General features: G+C 44.0%; 1 protein-coding gene and 3 non-coding genes across 4 annotated transcripts; all 4 read right to left on the reverse strand.

Annotated features, from left to right (window-relative positions):
* Nucleotides 1–8231: 8231 nt before the first annotated feature.
* RPS17 (ribosomal protein S17) lies at nt 8232–15554 on the reverse strand. The gene is made up of 5 exons (XM_069956451.1): nt 15455–15554; nt 13487–13638; nt 11945–12050; nt 9392–9457; nt 8232–8355 (listed from the first exon to the last, which is right to left on the reverse strand). Exons 1-5 carry the CDS (start codon nt 15455–15457, stop codon nt 8275–8277), a joined length of 408 nt encoding a protein of 135 aa, XP_069812552.1. The 5' UTR covers nt 15458–15554; the 3' UTR covers nt 8232–8274.
* On the reverse strand, nt 9227–9351 carry LOC138781820 (small nucleolar RNA SNORA71). Its single transcript, XR_011361540.1, has one exon. It is a non-coding gene; the product is annotated as a small nucleolar RNA SNORA71 (small nucleolar RNA).
* On the reverse strand, nt 12125–12252 carry LOC138781824 (small nucleolar RNA SNORA71). Its single transcript, XR_011361543.1, has one exon. It is a non-coding gene; the product is annotated as a small nucleolar RNA SNORA71 (small nucleolar RNA).
* LOC138781821 (small nucleolar RNA SNORA71) lies at nt 13849–13980 on the reverse strand. Its single transcript, XR_011361541.1, has one exon. It is a non-coding gene; the product is annotated as a small nucleolar RNA SNORA71 (small nucleolar RNA).
* Nucleotides 15555–20204: the final 4650 nt, after the last annotated feature.

Consider the following 20204-nt stretch of genomic DNA (forward strand, 5'->3'; position numbering starts at 1 on the left):
GTCCTTGGTCTTTGGCTTACTCACTACTCTCTGGTGATGAGAGGAGTCAGGGAATCATTCCTGACCACAGCCAGCTCCTGGATTCTATGTTGTTTTCCTGGTACCCCCTGCTTTTGTCTATGACCTTGTTCTTGCCATTGCTTCTGATACTCTGATTCTATTTAAGACTAAGCTATAGTCACTTTTCATTTATCTTCTAGTTCCATTTGGGGCCTTGTTCCTTGATGATGCTTCAGGTATCTCCTGATTCCGACCCTGGTTTTGATCCTAGCCTGTCCCTAGACCATGTTCCTTGTATCTCCTTGTTTCATCTCCCAGCTTGTTCCTGGAGTCCATACTCCTGCCCTTGACCATGTCCAAGTCTTTTGACCATGTTCCTCGGCTGTGACCACATTTCAGTGTCATGACCATGCCCAATCATCAATACTGCCTCCAACTATCAACTTATCTGGGGACTGTATCCTGGGTATCACTGTACAGCAAAATCCAAACCTGCTTTGTGTGTGTGTGTGTGTGTAATCTCAGAGGAAGACAGTGGAAGACAAAAGTATACTTCTCGCTCCTCAAGTTCACGACCACCTGACTGATGTCTCAGCACACCCACTACTCTAAAAGCAGGGAACCTGGGCAATGAGCTATCACTACGGGTAGAAAAGAAAGCCAAGCTTCAAGAGAAAGCAATTTAGCTAAGGCAACCCATTTTGCTTTCTTTTGCATTCCCTATCACCTAAAGATTATGAAAATACCCCTTTAATATTACTAAATCATACTTTAGTCTTTCCAAATGGACTATTACTCACCATATTTTCAATTATTTCCACATCAGGCCCTTGACTGCTTCTTACAACTCCATGGGTTCTTTCAAAAGTATGAATGATCTGATTGAGGATAAAACATGATATGCTTGTATTGTATTGTATTTGCTTCTTATTGTTTCTGTGTTGTCTATGCAAGCGGGTTGTCATGTAAGCAAAATGAGTTACCAAAACTGTTAACACATAATTAACGGTAGAGAATGGCATATGGCTAGAAGTTGCTGAGTGCCAAACCAATATCTGCCATCAGTTGACAGGTAAGCAAACAATACTTGGCAACTGGATGCACATTAATTTTGAATGCATTCACTCACCATGATCTTGGCTTCTGACCACTATATACTTACATATTGCCCTATCAAATGGTAAAATGTTATCACTCTTAGTTGCATAGTTTACATAATACATAATTCTCTTCTTTTATTATGTCTACATATTACAGTGGATCCTTACTGAGAAAACTTACTCTGTCCACCCTCTGTTTTATCTTGGTCACTTCCTCTGCGATCTGATTAGCTCTTCGTGCCATTTTGGATACATTGTTAGATACTAGAACAGCTACTGCTGGTTCATCAACACCATCCATCCAGTCAGGTCTGTAATCCATTCCAATGTGATCTATTTAACACATAAACACAACTACATTCTACACAACATTTTACACTAAGCTGAACATCTACCAGACGTTGCTACTGAGGAGGCAGTGGCACTTGGATGAGCACTGCAGCCAATTCAAGCAGCTGATCTGTGTGTGTGTGTGTGTGTGTGGAGGGGGGGGGGGCTCACTATTATAAAACCACTTTAATGTCAGATGCCAGTTTATTAAAATGATGCTATTATAATTTGGAAGCTGCATTTCATAAATGATAGGTCTTAAGCAGAATAAAACATGAAAAACATTATACTGTACTAGCATTTCAATAATCAATTATGAGAAGATAATAAAAAAGGTAAAAGTTATGATTTTGTTTCAAGTAAGAGTGAGAGTTGGGTGCTTGATGATATAAGCATGATCTCATCTTCCCATTACTACTGCATAAAGATTGGAAAGAATAGTTTAGAAGAGAGCTCTTCCTCAGCACTTACCTGTGGATGTGCATCTGTGAATAGGAAAGCTGTGCCCTGCACGTTACTATAAACAGGTTTGTTGTAACCTTGCTATTCTGTCAACTAGCGGCTTTTATCCAACACACACCCTCAACTGTATGATTCATGATAGGGCATCGGTTCATAGGGAGTCTTAATTTAGAGAAGCAGCCAAAGTAGATTGTTCAGTAATAACACTTAGCGGAAGTGGACACCTTTATCATACATTGGTGGTTACCTTAGTTAAAAAGTTGCATTAAGTTTGAGTTTGTAATCTTTATGTCTTCATTCATTTGTAGACCCCCTGATATGCAGTTTGTAACCTGCTCCTAGTTTCAGACTTTTCTCATCTGGTTGTCTCCCTTCAAATAAGACATGCCGATGTGAGATCTTTGCTTCCAGGACGCTGCTGCCATCACTAGTGGGGTGGCAATTGTATCTTAGCTAGGGGGGCCCACAAATCACCCAAGACATATGTTGAACTGTATTCCATTTTATTAGTGTCCCGAAAAGGGTACATGAAGTGCCTCTTGCCCTGCCTACTCCCCTCCCACAGAATTCCTGCCAGTTCCCTGTCCAGAACATCTCATTTCACAACAGACTATTTGCACAGTCAGTGATGTTGCAGCACCTGCTGTATTCACTCAATTTGCTTTTTATATGACAGGGAGATAGTGGTATAGGCTGGAGGGGCTGGTCAGAGATGATGACATCAGTCAGGGAGAGGGGCTAGAGCTCAGAGACAAGATTCAGCCAAGCTAGAAGCTTTATTGTCTTGGGACAAAGGGAGGAGCCAGGGGAGTAAGAGACAATATAACCATGTGTAGTTTTACCATTATCAACTTCCTGTCAGTGTTAAAGTGACTCTGTACCCACAATCTGCCCCCCGAAAACCGCTTGTACCTTCGGATAGCTGCTTTGAATCCAAGATCTGTTCTGGTGTCTGCTTGGCAGATGATGCAGTTATTGTCCCAAAAAAACAACTTTTAAACTTGCAGCCCTGTGGCCTAGTGTCTGTGGATTAGACTGAACACTGCACAGGTGAAGGATCGTTAAGGCACCTCTGTGCAGTGTTCAGACAGGTAATGAATAGAAAAAAACCTGTCATGGGGCACTCCTAATGGTGAAGAGGGCAGGGAGGAGGGACAGAGGGGTGGTGCAAGCCTAGGGCATAGACACTCTAGGCCACGCCAATTTTGCACAGGGCTGCAAGTTTAAAGGTTGTTTTATTTAAAGGGGTTGTCCGGCGATAAAAAATTATTCACAGAATAACACACATTACAAAGTTATACAACTTTGTAATGTATGTTATGTCTGTGAATGGCCCCCTTCCCCGTGTTCCCCGACCCCCGCCCGTGTACCCGGAAGTGTGGTGCGCTATACATACCTGTCACGTGCCGACCACGGTTTCCGATCCTCAGCAGTGACGTCTTCTTCGGGCGGCCAGCGGATCTTCCCGAGTGCTGGCCGCCCTCTGCAGCGTCATCCGAAGCTCAGCCGCGATTGGCTGAGCATAACTGCCAATCGCGGCTGATGACGCGGCCACGTCAGTATGGAAGTCAGTCATACCTTCTGAACGTCCTCTATATTTTATATTGCATTTGTATTGTATTTTTTTTTTTTGAAAATTGCCAGATGCCATAGCATACAGAATGCTGAAAACATAGTTTTCTTATCTTAATCGCTAAATCTTCATTTTAATATGTAATTTTTGCAGTTTGGTGATTTATCATACTTTGCAATGACAGACTTAATTTTTGCATAAAATATGCTGCCAAACTAGAAAAATTATATGTGTGGTGAAATTGAAAATAAAACAGATTTTTTTACGTGTTTACGCCATTCACCCTATGGTAAAACTGACATGTTATACATGTTCCTCAAGTTGTTCCGATTACAATGATATGCAACTTACATAGCTTTTATTTTATCTGACTGCTCTTAAAAAATTAAAATCTTTAAAAAAAAAAAATGTTCCTTAAAATTGCTCTATTCCCATCCTTATACCACTTTTAACCTTTGGTCTATGGGGCTATGTGAGGTTTTATTTTTTTTATGCCATGACCTGTACTTTCCATCGGTACCTTGTTTGCATATATACAACTTTTTGATCCCTTATTACAATTTTTCTGGATTTGATGTCACCAAAAATGCGCATTTTTCAACTTCAGAATTTTTTTGTGTTTACGCCATTTACTGTGAAAGATCAGGAATGGTATAATTTAATAGGTCAGGTTATTACGGACGTGGCGATACCAATTTTTACCAAATTTTATTTTTTATTTATTAAATAGGAAAAGAAGGGCGATTTAAATTTATTAGGGGATGGGATTTTTTTTTTATTAATAAATAAACTTTTAATTAATACATTTTATTTTTCAACATTCATTTTAATTAGAAGTCCCCTTGGGGACTTCTATATACACAGCACTGATCTCTCATAAAGATCAATGCTGTGTATATAATAGAGCACTGATCAATTAGATCAGTGCTTTATTACTCTGGTCCCCCACTAGACCACCATGGAGGGGCTACAGCAGGGCATTTAAAGGGAACCAATCACTTAAAAACGCATGTAAAGCTATGGGAATGTGCTGTAGCAGCACCCAGCACACTTCCCAAACATGCTTTTATACCCCCCGTCCCTGCAATGTACAAGACAAAAACGTACTTTATAAACTCGGTGCCCTGTATGTAAATTACCCCCAAGTAGTCCTCTGGGCGGGGAGCTGCGGGCAAGTAGTCACGGTCCCTGGGCGTTCTGCAGTGCTAATCACGCCCCTCTGGCCGTGATTAGCCTGCATAATTGTGGCGGCGTCATCGGAGGCGCGCTGTCTCTAACGTTAGCACGCCTATGTTCTTGCTGTGACGCTCATGCGCAGTACAGCAGGTCCGGTCTGCGCCGTACTGCGCACGTGCAGAAAGCCTCAAACTCATTGCTGGAGATCCGGCAATGAGTTCGAGGCTATTTTGCACCTGGGCAGTACGGCGCAGACCGGACCCGCTGTACTGCGCATGAGCGGCACAGAAAGAACGTAGGCGTGCTGACGTTAGAGACAGCGCGCCTCCGATGACGCCGCCAATTATGCAGGCTAATCACGCCTAGAGGGGCGTGATTAGCACTGCAGAACGCTCAGGGACCGTGACTACTTGCCCGCAGCTCCCCGCCCAGAGGACTACTTGGGGGTAATTTACATACAGGGCGCCGATTTTATAAAGTACGTTTTTGTCTTGTACATTGCAGGGACGGGTGGTATAAAAGCATGTTTGGGAAGTGTGCTGGGTGCTGCTACAGCACATTCCCATAGTTTTACATGCGTTTTTTAAGTGATTGGTTCCCTTTAAATGGGTATGTCTGACAGTGCATTTAAGTGCCCTTACTAGCAGCCCCAGCGATCAGCCACACCCGCTAATAGCCGTGGTCCCGAGCTGCACAAAGCAGCCGGGATCACAGCAGTTCAGAGCGGGGGCAGTTCAAGCTTTCGTGTCAACCATGGGTGCGATGTGCAGCCATTTCTGTCTTGTGCATATTTTATGTATTGTCCCTTTTTCATTTTGGCCAGCACTCATGCTTTGCAAAACCAATGTGATCCAAATTAACAGGAAGCACCTGTGTACATATGGGGAGGACCTCATAGTGTCCTCCCATTCTACCTGCAGGAGCAATGGAGAGAGGTAAGAGCCTGTTCACATTTGTGTCGCTTGGCGTCCACTCTCTGCCGGCGGTGCCTGCAGGGTTCAGGGGGGGGCGCTTAGGTGTTTGGTCCTATGACATTGGGGTTGCAGGGCCATTCTTTGGCCCCTCTTCTCTGCTTATGCACGCTTTGCAGGGATTGTGTTCACTGACTGGCAGTGTGATGTTTTTTTGTTAGGGACTCATGTGTTTCAGAGACCTGCACGTTAGTACATGAGGAAATATGGTTTGATCAAATTATATACTAACTTCTGATGTTGGTTTTCAAATGTAGCTGAACAAGCTTTCGTGTTAACCATGGGTGCGATGTACAGCCATTTCTGTCTTTTTGGCTTGTGCATATATACTTGGTGTACTATCATTTTTACCCCCTTTGCAAATTAGGCCACTCCAGAAGTTTACATTACTACAAATTAAGGTTTATGGACCAGGCAAGCCAGGGTCCCCAAAAGGTGCACCAGAGGGTAAGTTCTCTTCTGGAACACTTCAGGGCCTATAAAGTCTCTACACAGCTTTTGGCACTCTTCTATAACTGCATTCATCTCCTTTAGGTTTTCCTTACTGGATTATTGATTTGAACATGTGTCATGTATACCCTTAGGCTGCATTCCCACGTTCCATGATCCTGACGGATCACGGACGTGGAATCCATGTACCGGAGTCCCCCCGCGGCCGGACAGCATCTGTAATTAGATGCTGGGAGCGGGGGAGACTGTATTCATAAGTGCTGTGCTGTAGTAACAGCATTGCACGGCTGATTCATTACAGCGTGGCGCTTATGAATACAGTCTCCCCGCTCCCAGCATCTAATTACAGATGCTGTCCGGGTGCGGGGGGACTCCGGTACATGCATTCCACGTCCGTGATCCGTCAGGATCACAGAACGTGGGAATGCAGCCTAACACATCTCCTCCAACTGGACCCACAGAACAAGTTATACATCAACAGGTATTTATTTAGTGATGTGATTTCCATAGGACCCCCTTTAATATTTTAAAATGATACTTCTAAAGCCCCATGCATACATTTTTTGCAATCTGCAGTCACAGGACCCATTGTCCGCAAGCTTTCTGTACAGCATACAGACGGTAAACCATTGTGCCATCCCCATTTTTCATAGACTATTGACTCCTCTTTTCTGCAAATATGAACCATATAAACGTAAATCCTTTTTTTACAAAACCAGATCTACAAAAAAAAATGAATAGAAATGCATGGGCACATTGATAAATGTGGGCCTGTATGCAGACCCATTAATGTCTGTCAAAAATGTGACATTTTTGTCTCAAATCACAACAAATCACAGCTCAGTAGACTGATTGACATTTGACAATTTGACATTTTTCCAGGTTGATAAATCTGGCCCACTGTCTACAAACAAACAGAATACAGACTCAGTTGAGCATGAGGTTCAACTGTACTATAACCAGAAGGAATTTCTTCATGTGAGCAGAAAACTGTATCGTGTACAGGGTACATGTAGATGGCAGAAAGAACAGCAAGCTTGTGAGGTCTAGCTTTAATTACTAGTAGATACTGCAGAATTTATGTCAGAAAGGGGAGCCTTAGGTGCGCTAGGACTTCCATAGAGGTATGCGCCTCTGTATAAACCTGGCATGCATGTGTGCTAGCAAAAGAGATGTGACTCTTCGCATATGTGGTACAAACTACAAATCACAGTGCAAAGAATAAGCCCCCCCACATAGCTCCAAAGGTCCAAAAAGTTATAGGGGTGAAAGCATGGTAATGCTTTTTTTACCCATTCTTTTTAATAGTAAAACAAGAAGCTATCCAAGCTTGATACTGTTTGATTCATACAGACATGTAGAAATTCATCATATTGTGAGAACCTAAGGTGTCCCACAAGTTTGTGTAATTGCCCTACAAATAGTTTTCTGCCTTAATAAATGGTAAAGTAAAAATACATCTTTACAAAATATTTTTCCACTGACCTTATTAAGTCCCTCCATAATATCTACGTTGCTACATTGCACTCTGAAATTTCGCTTAATATATTTAGGTGTAAATTACTGCAGTCACGATTGCATCTAAGTGCCTAGACAGAGTAATGTTGCTTACCGTTGAATTATATAGGCTTTTATAAAATGCAAAAAAATTTAAAATGCCGAAAAACTACATAGTGGTCCCCCTTTCAATAAGATCAGTAACTAGAGATGAGTGAATTTACAGTACATACAAGAAAATCACTTCATTAGCTTGGCAATCTGCTTATCAGCCACTTTATGCTGATTCATCCCAGGTGCCTGGAAAAGTTGGATCCAGTCCTGGGAAACTTCTTGGACTGAATCAGGCTTTTCCAATTACCTGGAACAGAGCAGTACAGACTTTAAAGGGAGCAGGCTGATAGACTGCCAAGCTAATGCAGGGATTGGCTATGTACTGTAAATTCATTCATTTCTATCAGTAACTTAACTGAGCACTTGTGCTTTAAACATACTGAAGCAGATGTCTTTCAACCTGTATTTAGCATCCATTAACAGTGTTAGCTTACTGAAGCGCTGGAACCGTTCTACCTTTTGCTTGTTCTGTAACAATGGTAGTCAGTGTGTCTTGAAGAATTTCAGAGTAAAACTTTTCAGGGTTCAAGAAGAGTAAAGAAGCCACTTGCACAAGCATTTGGTTTTCCCAAGTTTATTGGAAATTGTATGATACAAACATTTAAACAGCCCCCCGTGGCGTTTTGAAGTTCATCCCAACAGTGGGCTGGGTCACCTGCAGATTGGACAGGCCGCCAAAGTCCTGGAATTTAGAAAGAGGGGGAGAAAAAAAGAAAAAAAGTTAAACATGCATTAAACTTCAGCGTGCATTTTGGCAAATACCTTTTCCTCCTGAAACACCCACCTCTAAACAGTTCCAGCAGTAATAATTTTAAACGGTCGTGACTTAATGTAAGGGCCCATTTACACTGAGCAAACGTAGCGAAATTTCAAGCAAAGCCTGCGCTGTGGACACCACTTAAAATTCTGCTTGTCCCATTGATTCAATGGGATTCTCGCGTGCCTCCGCTCAAAGTATTGACATGTCAATTCTTTAGGTGAGAGAAGAGGCGCACAATATATCCCATTGAAACAATGTGACTGGCAGAATTTCAAGCGACAGCTGCAGCACAGGCTCCGCTTTAAATTGCACCACTTTTGCTTAGTGAGAACGGGCCCTTAAGGGAACAGAGAATTCAATTCATGAGATACACAGATCAGGCATTTATAGAGAGGGCTGAGAAAAAGATATGGTTTCCCTGGTTTACAAATAAAAACAAGGGTAAGTATTAACCTTTTCACCAAACATAAAAAGATGACTGCTGTAAGGAAACTATACATACAAGTTCTATAAAAGTGTGTACATGCATAGTGTTTTAGCTCTTGGAACATATGTTTGAAAAGGTCAAGTGAGATCATAGCCACACTGCTAGTGGGCTTGGGCAATAAAATCATGCACTATATTTTCTATACCAGGCTCAAATACGTCAAGTGTTTAACAGAGTTTAGCATGGATTCCAGATTGTAGCCTGCCTCCCACATCCAAAATTACTACACCGTTTTAGTTCATATCACAAAGCCTAAAAAAACTTATGACTACAGAGACCTCAGAGTTTGCATGTTTTTTTTCATGCTGTTTGAAAGGAACAGGGTTTGGGATGTACAGTGACAGCCAAACACGGGAAAATCTTTCATATGCTTTCCCTGCAGTATCAATGACTGGGTCACTGATCAAACCACAATCACTTTCGATGCAGGTGCTGGGGTGGATTCTTTGGAAAATCTGCACAAATGCCTACCAGCAGCTTCAGCATTTCCTTGGTGTCAGGGTCAACCTCAATGATCTCTTGGTCCAGGGCTGAAACCTAAAAAATAAAAATTAAGGTTACAAATCTGTTAAACTGTATTCTTCAAAAAATACTTTTTGTATAGTTTAAGTCTTTCAAGCACAGTAAACTAAGTACCCATTAATCCAAATTCAATAACATGTAGCCAATTACTACCATCACTAAGCATGCTGGCAATTCTCTGAGTGTACCAACCAGGGCTGTGGAGTCAGACCTAGTTTTGGCTAGAGTCCCCAGCTCTGTCACTACAGTGTCGGCAGATTCAAACAGTTTTCCTGCTCCCGGCATGATATGGTTACATCACGTTGCGTGGGGAAACAGTCCATGACAGGCATTTACCATCCTAGTTGTCTGCGATTCATTCACTTTGATGGGACGGGGGTGGCTGAGGAAAAAGACGTCCACTCACCTCCCCGGTTCCAGCGGCGGGTCCCACATCACGGCGCTTCGGTCCCCGGCCGCTTCCTGGTGTCTGACGCTGCCCGAGACGCTATGTCTCAGGTCCGCTCAGTGAATGAGGCGGGATCCGTGTCAAGTCTGCTCAGATCCCGCCTCCTTCACTGAATGGCTGAGCAGACCCGAGACGTAGCGTCTCGGGTGGCGTCAGACACCAGGAAGCGGCCGGGAACCAGGGACCAGAGCGCCGCAATGGGGGACCCACCGCTGCAACCGGGGAGGTGAGTGGACGTCTTTTTCCTTAGCCACCCCCTCCCCGGTCCCATCAAAAAAGTGCACCCCACCGGAGTACCCCTTTAAGAACAGATGGCAATGACAAGCTGATAATGTGAAGAGGAAAACAAAATTCCCCTTGCAGAACTCAATCCCATTTTGGAGCAGTCACATGGAATGATAAGGACATGTTAATAAAATCTTATTAACTCTGCCACACAGATCTAATTAACTGGCAAACTGGAAAGAAACCGCAGCAAGACATCCAGGAGGTATGGAAAAAACAGGAATATGGACTGGTGCCACAGCTACAAACCCACAGTTATAGTGGACTTAGTCATCTACTCAAACACTTTGCCAATTAAAAAGGTTTTATAACATAGTTGCCTTTAAAAATCAGTAGCGCAAAGTGAAGGGACAGAAGAGTTGAGACTGTCAGAAACAGAGGCACAACACTTGAGTGATCCTGTCAGTGTGGACCAGCAGCTGGGGCCCCATTACCCAAAACATCTGACATCAATTTTATTAAATGAGGGCCACACTTTAAAGGCATTTCCCCATGAACATCTAAACCCAGTAAGACCCACATTATTCTGTAAAAAAAAAAGTGGGTCCCAATGCACTACCAAATTGATAGGCACGATCAAGGGGACCCCATCTATTAAGGGCCTTTTACATGGGCTGATAACTGTCCAGGAGCGTCACTAGAATCGCTCCTGCGGCCGTTAATCAGCCTTTGTAAAAGTGACCGTGATAAGCTGAAGATTAGATAAACTCGATTATCGGCCAATCTGTTTAGAACATGCTTTAAAATGTATCTTTATCTGCCACACGTGTAAACAGGGGTTTGCGTAGCCTATAAATATAAAGGGAAACTGACAGCACAGATATGTATCCATACTTACCATCCACTGCTTGTGATACAGCATCTGGCTTCTCTAGAAGGAGGCGGGGCCTGAGGACACAGTCGGCAGCAAGAGAATTTGGAGAAGCCGGATACCGGATCACAAGCAGCATGTTAAGTATAGACTGCTTGTTATCTGAAAACTGACAGCACTGATATATACATATCTGTGGTGTCAATTTATTGAGCTGTACAAACAATACAAGGATTGTCTGTGCAGCCCAGCCCGCTCGATTTGTTATGCAGTGTAAAGGCACAGCAAACGAACTGCCAATCTCACTGATCATCCCTCGTTTGTGGCCGCGTGGCAGACAAATCTGTAGGTATTAAAGGACCCTTAGTCTGTTGTGAGCAGGTTCCATGTGTGCCATTAACTGCTTTTATATTGATTCTAACTTTGCATCAATATTATATTTTACTCTCATATACATATGGCCGTGATTTGGTTCGGTACAATCACTACCTGTTAGAAAGGTCACTTGGTGATAAGCTGATCACAAAGTTCCCGCCACTGGGAAACTGCTGATTAGCTGTAACCTGTTTTGAAAACTGGCAGTAAGGGTAAATTTACCTGCGGCACTAACTTAAGGCACACAAAGCATCACAGAGTGCCTATCTGTATCAACAGGTTGTCTGTAATGGACAAGGCAAGTCCTAACTGAGATTTGTAAACTCAACCACTGTAAACCACCATTAACAGTATTGGACCGGGTACACTCTGACACTTCACTGACAAGGAGAATAGTAACACTCAGTTACCAAATAAATGATCAGAAGAGACTGTGCATTTTAGTCTCCAGTGTGCAAAAAAAAAACAAAAAAAAAAAACACAAAAAAAAACACTGCAGGCTCAGATTCAAGACAACCAATACACAAGGCCCATGTTGAAGCAAGACAAATGTTTGTGTCCCCTTTCAATGGCATGATCTTACCTCTGGGACGTAATTGTCCCTTCTCTCCCTCTCCTCCTCCTGCAGTTTGATAGAGATGCCTCTGACAGGGCCTCTCTGGATACGCTTCATTAGATGTGTGACATACCTGCAAAGAAATTTACAGTACACAATTTAACAATGCACACCAAGTCGATAAACACATGATCCAAAATTAAGTGCTGTGTGAACGTTACAGGGTTTGAAAAGGTACCACATAACCCACAAACACGGGAAATCGTTCACTTTACTTTTCCTGCATTATCAATGACTGGGTCACAAGCAGAGCCACAGTCACTTTCGAGGCAGGTTGTACAATATGTGGCATTAGGAAAAATAAAATTAAACTTGAGTCACATTGTAAATTTCAGATGCTTCCTGCATGGGTAGTTCTAAACAGTTTTACTAATGACCCTAAAAAAAGGTGTGGACCTGTGGAAGACACTTCTAAGGGGCCACACTGTGCAATGTCAGAATGGGTGGGAGATGCATTATTGTCACCAACTTTTGACATGTCAGGCATGTTATGTCATCCACTGTAATGAAGCCAAGGAGAAAGCACTGAATTCCTCTCCTGAGCAGTCAATAAAATCAGACACTTTATCATGGTCTATGTAGGGAAAGCAGGATGTTTGGTCAGACAAATCAATAATTATGACATGCGATTGGCAATGCGACTCGTGATCATTTACCATCTTCACTTTTAGATTGCAAAACGGATCCTTCCCCTTTCAACTCTGCTAGCAATGCCATGATACATCTGCACAGCATCATCTCTGCCTACTGGAAGGTCATTGTAATAGCCCTAATTTATATATCTCAAAATAAGCTGTGAAACTATAGGTATGACTGTCAGGAAGGCTGAACGGGCATCAAGTGTGTTATAACTATGTGATGGGAACTGCATAATCATGAGTAACTAATGGGAGTTTGTCTTCCCCCATGTGAAGAGCTTGTGTGGAACAGTCCCTACAGCATGACAACATAAGCTGCTCTGGCAGAAACTGTGACCCCAGTGAGTACAAAAAGACATGTATATACCAGGGGGGTCACAATGAGATCACATGACCCAACTACAGGAAAGGACTGCGATTATATCTTGGCTGACTAACTGCATAATGAGTAATAAACAAAATAGTGGGACTGTTTCTTTATCATCAGGCCCTCACAACTGCAATTATTGGAAGAGCCTCCCTTCTACAGTGTACTAGTTGTCATCTTCCCCATCCAGTAGGTGGGACCAGTGCATCATCCCAACACATGGATCTACAAGAGACCCCAGATCAAGTGTCATCACATCAAGACACTTCATTACTTATCTTGAACAGCTGTGAAGATTATCGATTAAAAACAAATGCAACATGAAACTTCAGATTTTCTTTTTTTATCCAGCTTCCCCTTGGTGCCGGGCTTATAAAGTCACATGACAAAAACTGCTGTTATTGAACAGAGCTCAAAACCACCAATATGAAACTAAATGTCCAATTTACAGCTTCCCCCCCACTTGTTCACATTTGAAGTTTGCCTCTCGGCAGCAGCTCTTACCCAGCGATCTTGTTGCGCAACTTTTTACTAGGGATGATGGCGATCTCCTCACACACGCGCTTGTTGGTGTGGAAGTCATTGCCCAGCCGGGTGTAGTACTTTTCAATGATGACCCGAGCGGCCTTCTTCACGGTCTTTGTTCTGACGCGTCCCTAAATTAAGAGGCAAAAGTTAATAAAAGATATATTTAAGGGTTTCTTCACCTGTCCAATTCTGTTGGGATGCAGCACAGAGGCAACACAGATGTGAACAAAGTGAAACACAAGGGCACTGTGCAATACAAGACAGTGACTACATCCAATGGATGCAATTTACCACCTGCAGATACTACAGGCCACAAACAGCCCAGAAGCTATACAGGGTGTGTGAAAGTCACAGGGTTTGGCAGCTATTGTGAACAGTCTCCAAACACGGGAAAAGCTTTCACAGGATTCTCTACCTGCAGTATCAATGACCGGGCCACCAACAGAACCACAATCACTTTCGATGCAGGATTGTTGAGAGAAAATTGCAGTTTACAACCCGTACTGACAAAGCTAGGGACACATACATTACATACACTGCTCAGGTAGCTCAAGGGGCAATCAAGAGCTCATAATATTTAGGAATATGGCCGGACAAAGGAATTTATAGGACTGTATCCCCAGAAGCCACATAGCAAACCCTAACGGACATACCTGATCCAAGCATACAGGCCAGCGCTGTAAGCAGCACTCCATAGCTGTATAGGCCACCGCATCATAAGCCACATACAGTGTACAGCACAAGGAGCCACATACAGTATACAGCACAGTCCTCATACACAACACAAGGAGCCGCATACAGGGTGTACAGCACAGCCCTCATACACAGCACTAGGAGCTGTACAGTATACAGCACACCCCTCTTACACAGCACTAGGAGCCACATAGTGTACAGCACAGCCCTCATACACAGCACTAGAAGCCACATACAGTATACAGCACAGCCCTCATACACAGCACTAGGAGCCGCATACAGGGTTTACAGCACAGCCCTCATACACAGCACTAGAAGCCACATACAGTATACAGCACACCCCTCATACACAGCACTAGGAGCCACATAGTGTACAGCACAGCCCTCATACACAGCACTAGGAGCCACATACAGTATACAGCACAGCCCTCATACACAGCACTAGGAGCCACATAGTGTACAGCACAGCCCTCATACACAGCACTAGAAGCCACATAGTGTACAGCACAGCCCTCATACACAGCACTAGAAGCCACATAGTGTACAGCACAGCCCTCATACACAGCACTAGGAGCCACATAGTGTACAGCACAGCCCTCATACACAGCACTAGAAGCCACATAGTGTACAGCACAGCCCTCATACACAGCACTAGGAGCCGCATACAGGGTGTACAGCACAGCCCTCATACACAGTACACCCCTCATACACAGTATACAGCACAAGGAGCCCTCATACACAGTACACCCCTCATACACAGTATACAGCACAAGGAGCCCTCATACACAGTATACAGCACAGCCCTCATACACAGTATACAGCACAGCCCTCACACACAGTATACACAAGGAGCCGCATACACCGCACAAGGAGCCGCATACAGGGTGTAGGCCACAAGCCCCGGCCTGTGCTGCAGCCACGACCCGGAAAAGCTCTTCACACCGCCGCCCGGAGGACACCGCCTCACCGAGGTGACCGACATTCCGGCATCACCAATAACTAACAAGCGGCTTTACTGCGCGCCAGCGGCCGGAGCCCTGAGACGACAAGCGGGCCTCCGTGACACCCTCACAGGCTCGGGCACCAATGCAGGTAAGCTCCGCCAGGATCGGCAGAGGCGGCTAATATCCGATGCCGCCACATCATGAGGGCGTCTAGCTGCCTGCGCTGGGTCGAACAGGGTGATAACCACAGAACAAGGAGAGGATGATGAAAGATTGTACGGGAGACAGACTAAGATTATAGACCCACCATGTTGGACCGAGCTGGTAGAAGAGGGCAAAGGATGCCGGGAGCGAGGCTATAAACAGGCGGAAGCGAGACTCGGGAGGACTCTGACGCTGGCGGCCTCTAGCGGCTTGGAGGGAAATTGCAGCTATAATTGATTGCAATACAAGACGATAGAAAGGCGAGATACAGGGTGTGCAGTGTGGCCTTTTTCTTTTCTCGTGGACTATTGTTTCACTGTTGTAAAATCTACAGTATGTACATAGACACAGTTGGACTGAACTAGATGCAACTGCTTGTAGTGGGGTGGGACATTTCTCCTAGATCTTCCATAGAAGCTGTGACTGCTAATGTGTTTAGGAGCACAGCAACTCAGTCAGCAAGTGGAGACCACATAAAGTTACACAATGGGGTGACATAAAACGGTGTATTAGAAGCTTAAGGGTGCGTTCACACCTACAGGATCTGCAGCAGATTTGATGCTGTGTTCAGTTATTTAAATGAAATCTGCTGCAGAAAATCAGCTGCAGATCCTGTAGGTGTGAACGCACCATAAGGGTGCCTTCACACCTACCGTAACCGCAGCGGATCTCACTTCTGCGAATTCGGAGCGAGATCCACTGCGGATCCGGTACCATTCACCCTAATGATAGCACATACCCGCAGCGGGATTGACATCCCGCTGTGAGTATAAGCTTTAACCCCCTGGTGCCCGCATCACACTACGTATATTTCAGTCAGTATTGTGGTCCTCATATTGCAACCAAAACCAGGAGTGGATTAAAAACACAGAAAGACTCTGTTCACACAATGTTGAAATTGAGTGGATGGCCGCCATATAACAGTAAATAACTGCCATTATATCAATATAACAGCCGTTGTTCTAAAATAACAGCAAATATTTGCCAAATATTAAATGGCGGCCATCCACTCAATTACAACATTGTGTGAACAGATCCTTTCTGTGTTTTCAATCCACTCCTGGTTTTGGTTGCAATACTGACTGAAATATACTGACTGAAATATACATATACTGACTGAAATATACGTAGTGTGAACGCAGCCTCAAGGGGTATTCCACTCAAACATGACTTTTAATATGTTGCTGCCCATGGTGAGACTAACAGTTCATTCATTTCTTGTTCTCATTGGTGGAAAATGCAAGGCATTATGACATCACAGCCATCTTATTGTAGTTATATTTGGACAGTGCTTGCTGCTTTCTGATTGGTGGAAAATGCAGGGCATTATGACATCACAGCCATCTTATTGTAGTTATATTTGGGCAGTGCTTGCTGCTTTCTGATTGGTGGAAAATGCAGGGCATCACTATATGACCTCATGGCAGATCTATGCGGGCAGAGCTTGCTGTGATTTATTAATATTGTGTCTTTTTGTTTTATTGGGTAAGACATTAGTTGTGTCAAACAACGGCAGATGTTCTCAGACGGTGTGAACATGGCCTTATTGTGCGAAACATCTTGCCCACATAGTTAAGTGGACAGGGACATGTTAACTGGTAGATTACTCCTTCTGTGGAACAGTTTGCAATACTCCTCATTTTAAGCTCTTCACCTGTACTAGCGCTTACAAATATTTTTCCAACCGACATGTACTTGCACATAGTGCACTTACCACATTTGTGCATGCCCAGGCCCCTCTTTTTTTCTCCACTGGGGGAGGGGGGTAAATGGCTATGAGTCAAGTGATCCTTCAGGTTGCGTCTTCTACGATAAGTTACGAGTGGACGTTCAGACATCACACGAGAGATCGCATGGTCCAATATTAACACTTCCCAGTAGAGTTAGAGTATCTTTTTCACCTCCCATGATTTGACATCATAGGTGACCAGCTAGTATCCCCAATTTCAAGGGCTTTAGGTGACAGCTATGCCATTTCAATAAGGAGTTGTTTCCTTTAGATGGATTATGATCATAAGCCCTAGGTCCTCAGCGACCCAGATTTTTTGGTCCAGGAATACTATCTTGCTGGCACCTATGGTCTCGGTAAACTTTAAACCAAAGTAATTTTTATTAAGTGCATCAACAATTAGGTCAAATTTCTCCACAGTTGAGGTCCAGATGAGCAGCACGTCAGCCATGAACCTCAACCATAGATGAACACAGCTTGTCCACTCCGACTTCTCCTCCCTGAAGATGACCCCATCCTTTCAGCAGCCAACGTACAGGTTAGCATAAGTTCGGGTGCAGGGACTCCCATCGATGTGCCCCGCTGCTGGTGAATGAAGTCATCTCTGAACAGGAAACAATTTCTGGTGAGCCACAAAATCCAATTACTGCAGCACAAACTATTATGGGCTTGATATTGGTTGCCCTGCATACCCAAATAATGTTTAACTGCCTGTTTACTGCCTTCACATGGATTAGATGAGTATAGCGACTCCACATTTAGTGACGCCAGATAGGCCCCTTCCTTCAGATGAAGCTTGTCAATTCTTTATAAGACAACGGAGGTATCCCTCACATAGGATGGGAGCGCTTCCACAAAGACCTTAAAATGGTTTCCACATATTTGCTCACATTTTAAGTTAAATCGTTAATTCTGGCCACTACAGGACAACCTTGAGGGGTTACCCTTATGCACTTTCAGAGTTCTATAAAAGTTCGCTATTTTAGTGTTGTCAGGTCTCAAATACATATACTCCACCATATCTATCAGTTTTGACGTATTTGCTTCATCCAGTATCTCCACACGCGACTTACTGAATATCTCTGTGGGCTCCGCCTTTAATATTTTGTAGTACTTAAAGGAGAAGTCTGTCAAAATTTTTTATTAAAGCATTGTATTGCCCCCCCCCCCCCAAAGTTATACAAATCCCCAATATACACTTATTACGGGAAATGCTTATAAATTGCTTTTTTCCCTGCACTTACTACTGCATCAAGGCTTCACTTCCTGGATAAAATGGTGATGTCACTTACTGGATAACATGGTGATGTCACAACCCGACTCCCAGAGCTGTGCGGGCTGTGGCTGCTGGAGAGGATGATGGCAGAGGGATGCTCAGTGTCCCTCCAGTGCCCTGTGTCCCTCAGTGTCCCCCTGCCATCATCCTCTCCAGCAGCCACAGCCCGCACAGCTCTGGGAGTCGGGTTGTGACATCACCATGTTATCCAGTAAGTGACATCACCATTTTATCCAGGAAGTGAAGCCTTGATGCAGTAGTAAGTGCAGGGAAAAAAGTACTTTATAAGCACTTTCCCTAATAAGTGTATATTGGGGATTTGTATAACTTTTGGGGAGCAATACAATACTTAAATAAAATTTTTCGCCAGACTTCTCCTTTAATGTCCTTTAGGAGGTCCAGACATACACAGTCATATTCCTCCCTGGCCATCAAAACAATATTACCCCCTTTGTCAAAGGGTTTGATGACCAGGGAGGAATCCTGCTCCAAGGACACCAATGCTTCCCTTTCTTCAGCGACTAGTTTCTGTTCTCTTAATATTTTTTCTTCCAGATGTCAAAGGGCCTATGTAAGTAGGTCAACAAACAGGTCTATATGTGCATAGTCACCTACTGGTATTTTAAAGGAGAACTCTGGCCAAAATCTATTTTTAATGTGCTGTTTCCTAAACAAATGTACACTAATTATGGAAAATCCACATATAATGCTATTTCCCTCAATATAGTAGTTTAGGCAGTCTTCAATTCCCCTGGAGAAAAAGTGACATCTCAACCTCCTCCATATACCTGAAGTGTCCAGCAGGGGGTACAGTATATGTAGGGATTACATGGTAAATTCAGCTACTGTGCCCCCTTCCCCTGACAGGAGCCCCATAGTGCAAACATTCCCCCCCAAAGACCCCCCAACTGCCGCTTTTCCACCAGGCCGCCCGATCTCATCTCAAGTACCAGCAGCCCCGTCCTATGTGCAGTGTATGCTGTGTGATGTGGTTGGGGCGGCCCAGGGGGGGGTCTTTGGGGGGGAATGTTTGCACTACAGGGTTCCTGTCAGGGCAGAGCAGGTTGGGAGGGGGGCCACGGTATCTACATTTTGTGACTAAAGCACAGGAAAGGCCCCAGTTGTTTTTACCATGTAGTGTCTACATATACTGCACCCCCAATTATTACCTCTATGCACAGCTCTCTAAGGCCCCCTTCACATGACCAGAAAATCCTGGTAATAAATGCTGATAGATTTCCGGACCCATAGGGTTATATTAGTCGCAGAAACCCTTCAGGGTGTCTGCTCTGAAAAATAGGTCTGGTTTTATAGATCCTGTCCTATTTTTGTCCGGAATTCCAGCACGGATACCCCCTAGAAGTTTATGGGAGTGTCCGGTATTCCTCACACTTTCCTGATGCACATCAGGAAAGTGTCCGGAATTCTGAATTAGCTGCCATCAGTTTTTCTCTGAGGAAGGAAAGGAAGGCCTTGCTCACTGCCTCCAGCTGTCCGCCTGGGATCTCTGAGTGGCAACTCGCAAACCTTACTATATCTGTATCCTATACTATGGAGGGGGGGATGCTGCACAGAGGAGACCTATACATCTATACTATAGGGGGGATGCTGCACAGAGGAGACCTATACATCTATACTATAGGGGGGAGGCTGCACAGAGAAGACCTATATAAGGGAGGAGAGATTATTATGCATACCACTGGAATTATGCATATGGTATACTAACTGCTGGTACACGTGTGGTGGTCAATGCAGATATGTATCAGGAAATCCTGATGGCAATTCCTGAAGATTTCCTGAACATATGAAGTGATTACTGTCAGGAAATCCTTATGGTTTAGTAAAGCC

This window comes from Dendropsophus ebraccatus, chromosome 1 (genome assembly GCF_027789765.1).
Source record: "Dendropsophus ebraccatus isolate aDenEbr1 chromosome 1, aDenEbr1.pat, whole genome shotgun sequence".
In the NCBI taxonomy this organism is placed as follows: Eukaryota; Metazoa; Chordata; class Amphibia; order Anura; family Hylidae; genus Dendropsophus; species Dendropsophus ebraccatus.

Excerpts from the sequence above, each read along its gene's own strand:
- RPS17 (XM_069956451.1), bottom strand. Across the intron at positions 12,051-13,486 it reads TTGCGCAACAAGATCGCTGG|GTATGTCACACATCTAATGA; the intron begins GTAAGAGCTGCT and ends ATTTCTTTGCAG. Across the intron at positions 9,458-11,944 it reads GGGACAATTACGTCCCAGAG|GTTTCAGCCCTGGACCAAGA; the intron begins GTAAGATCATGC and ends TTTATTTTTTAG.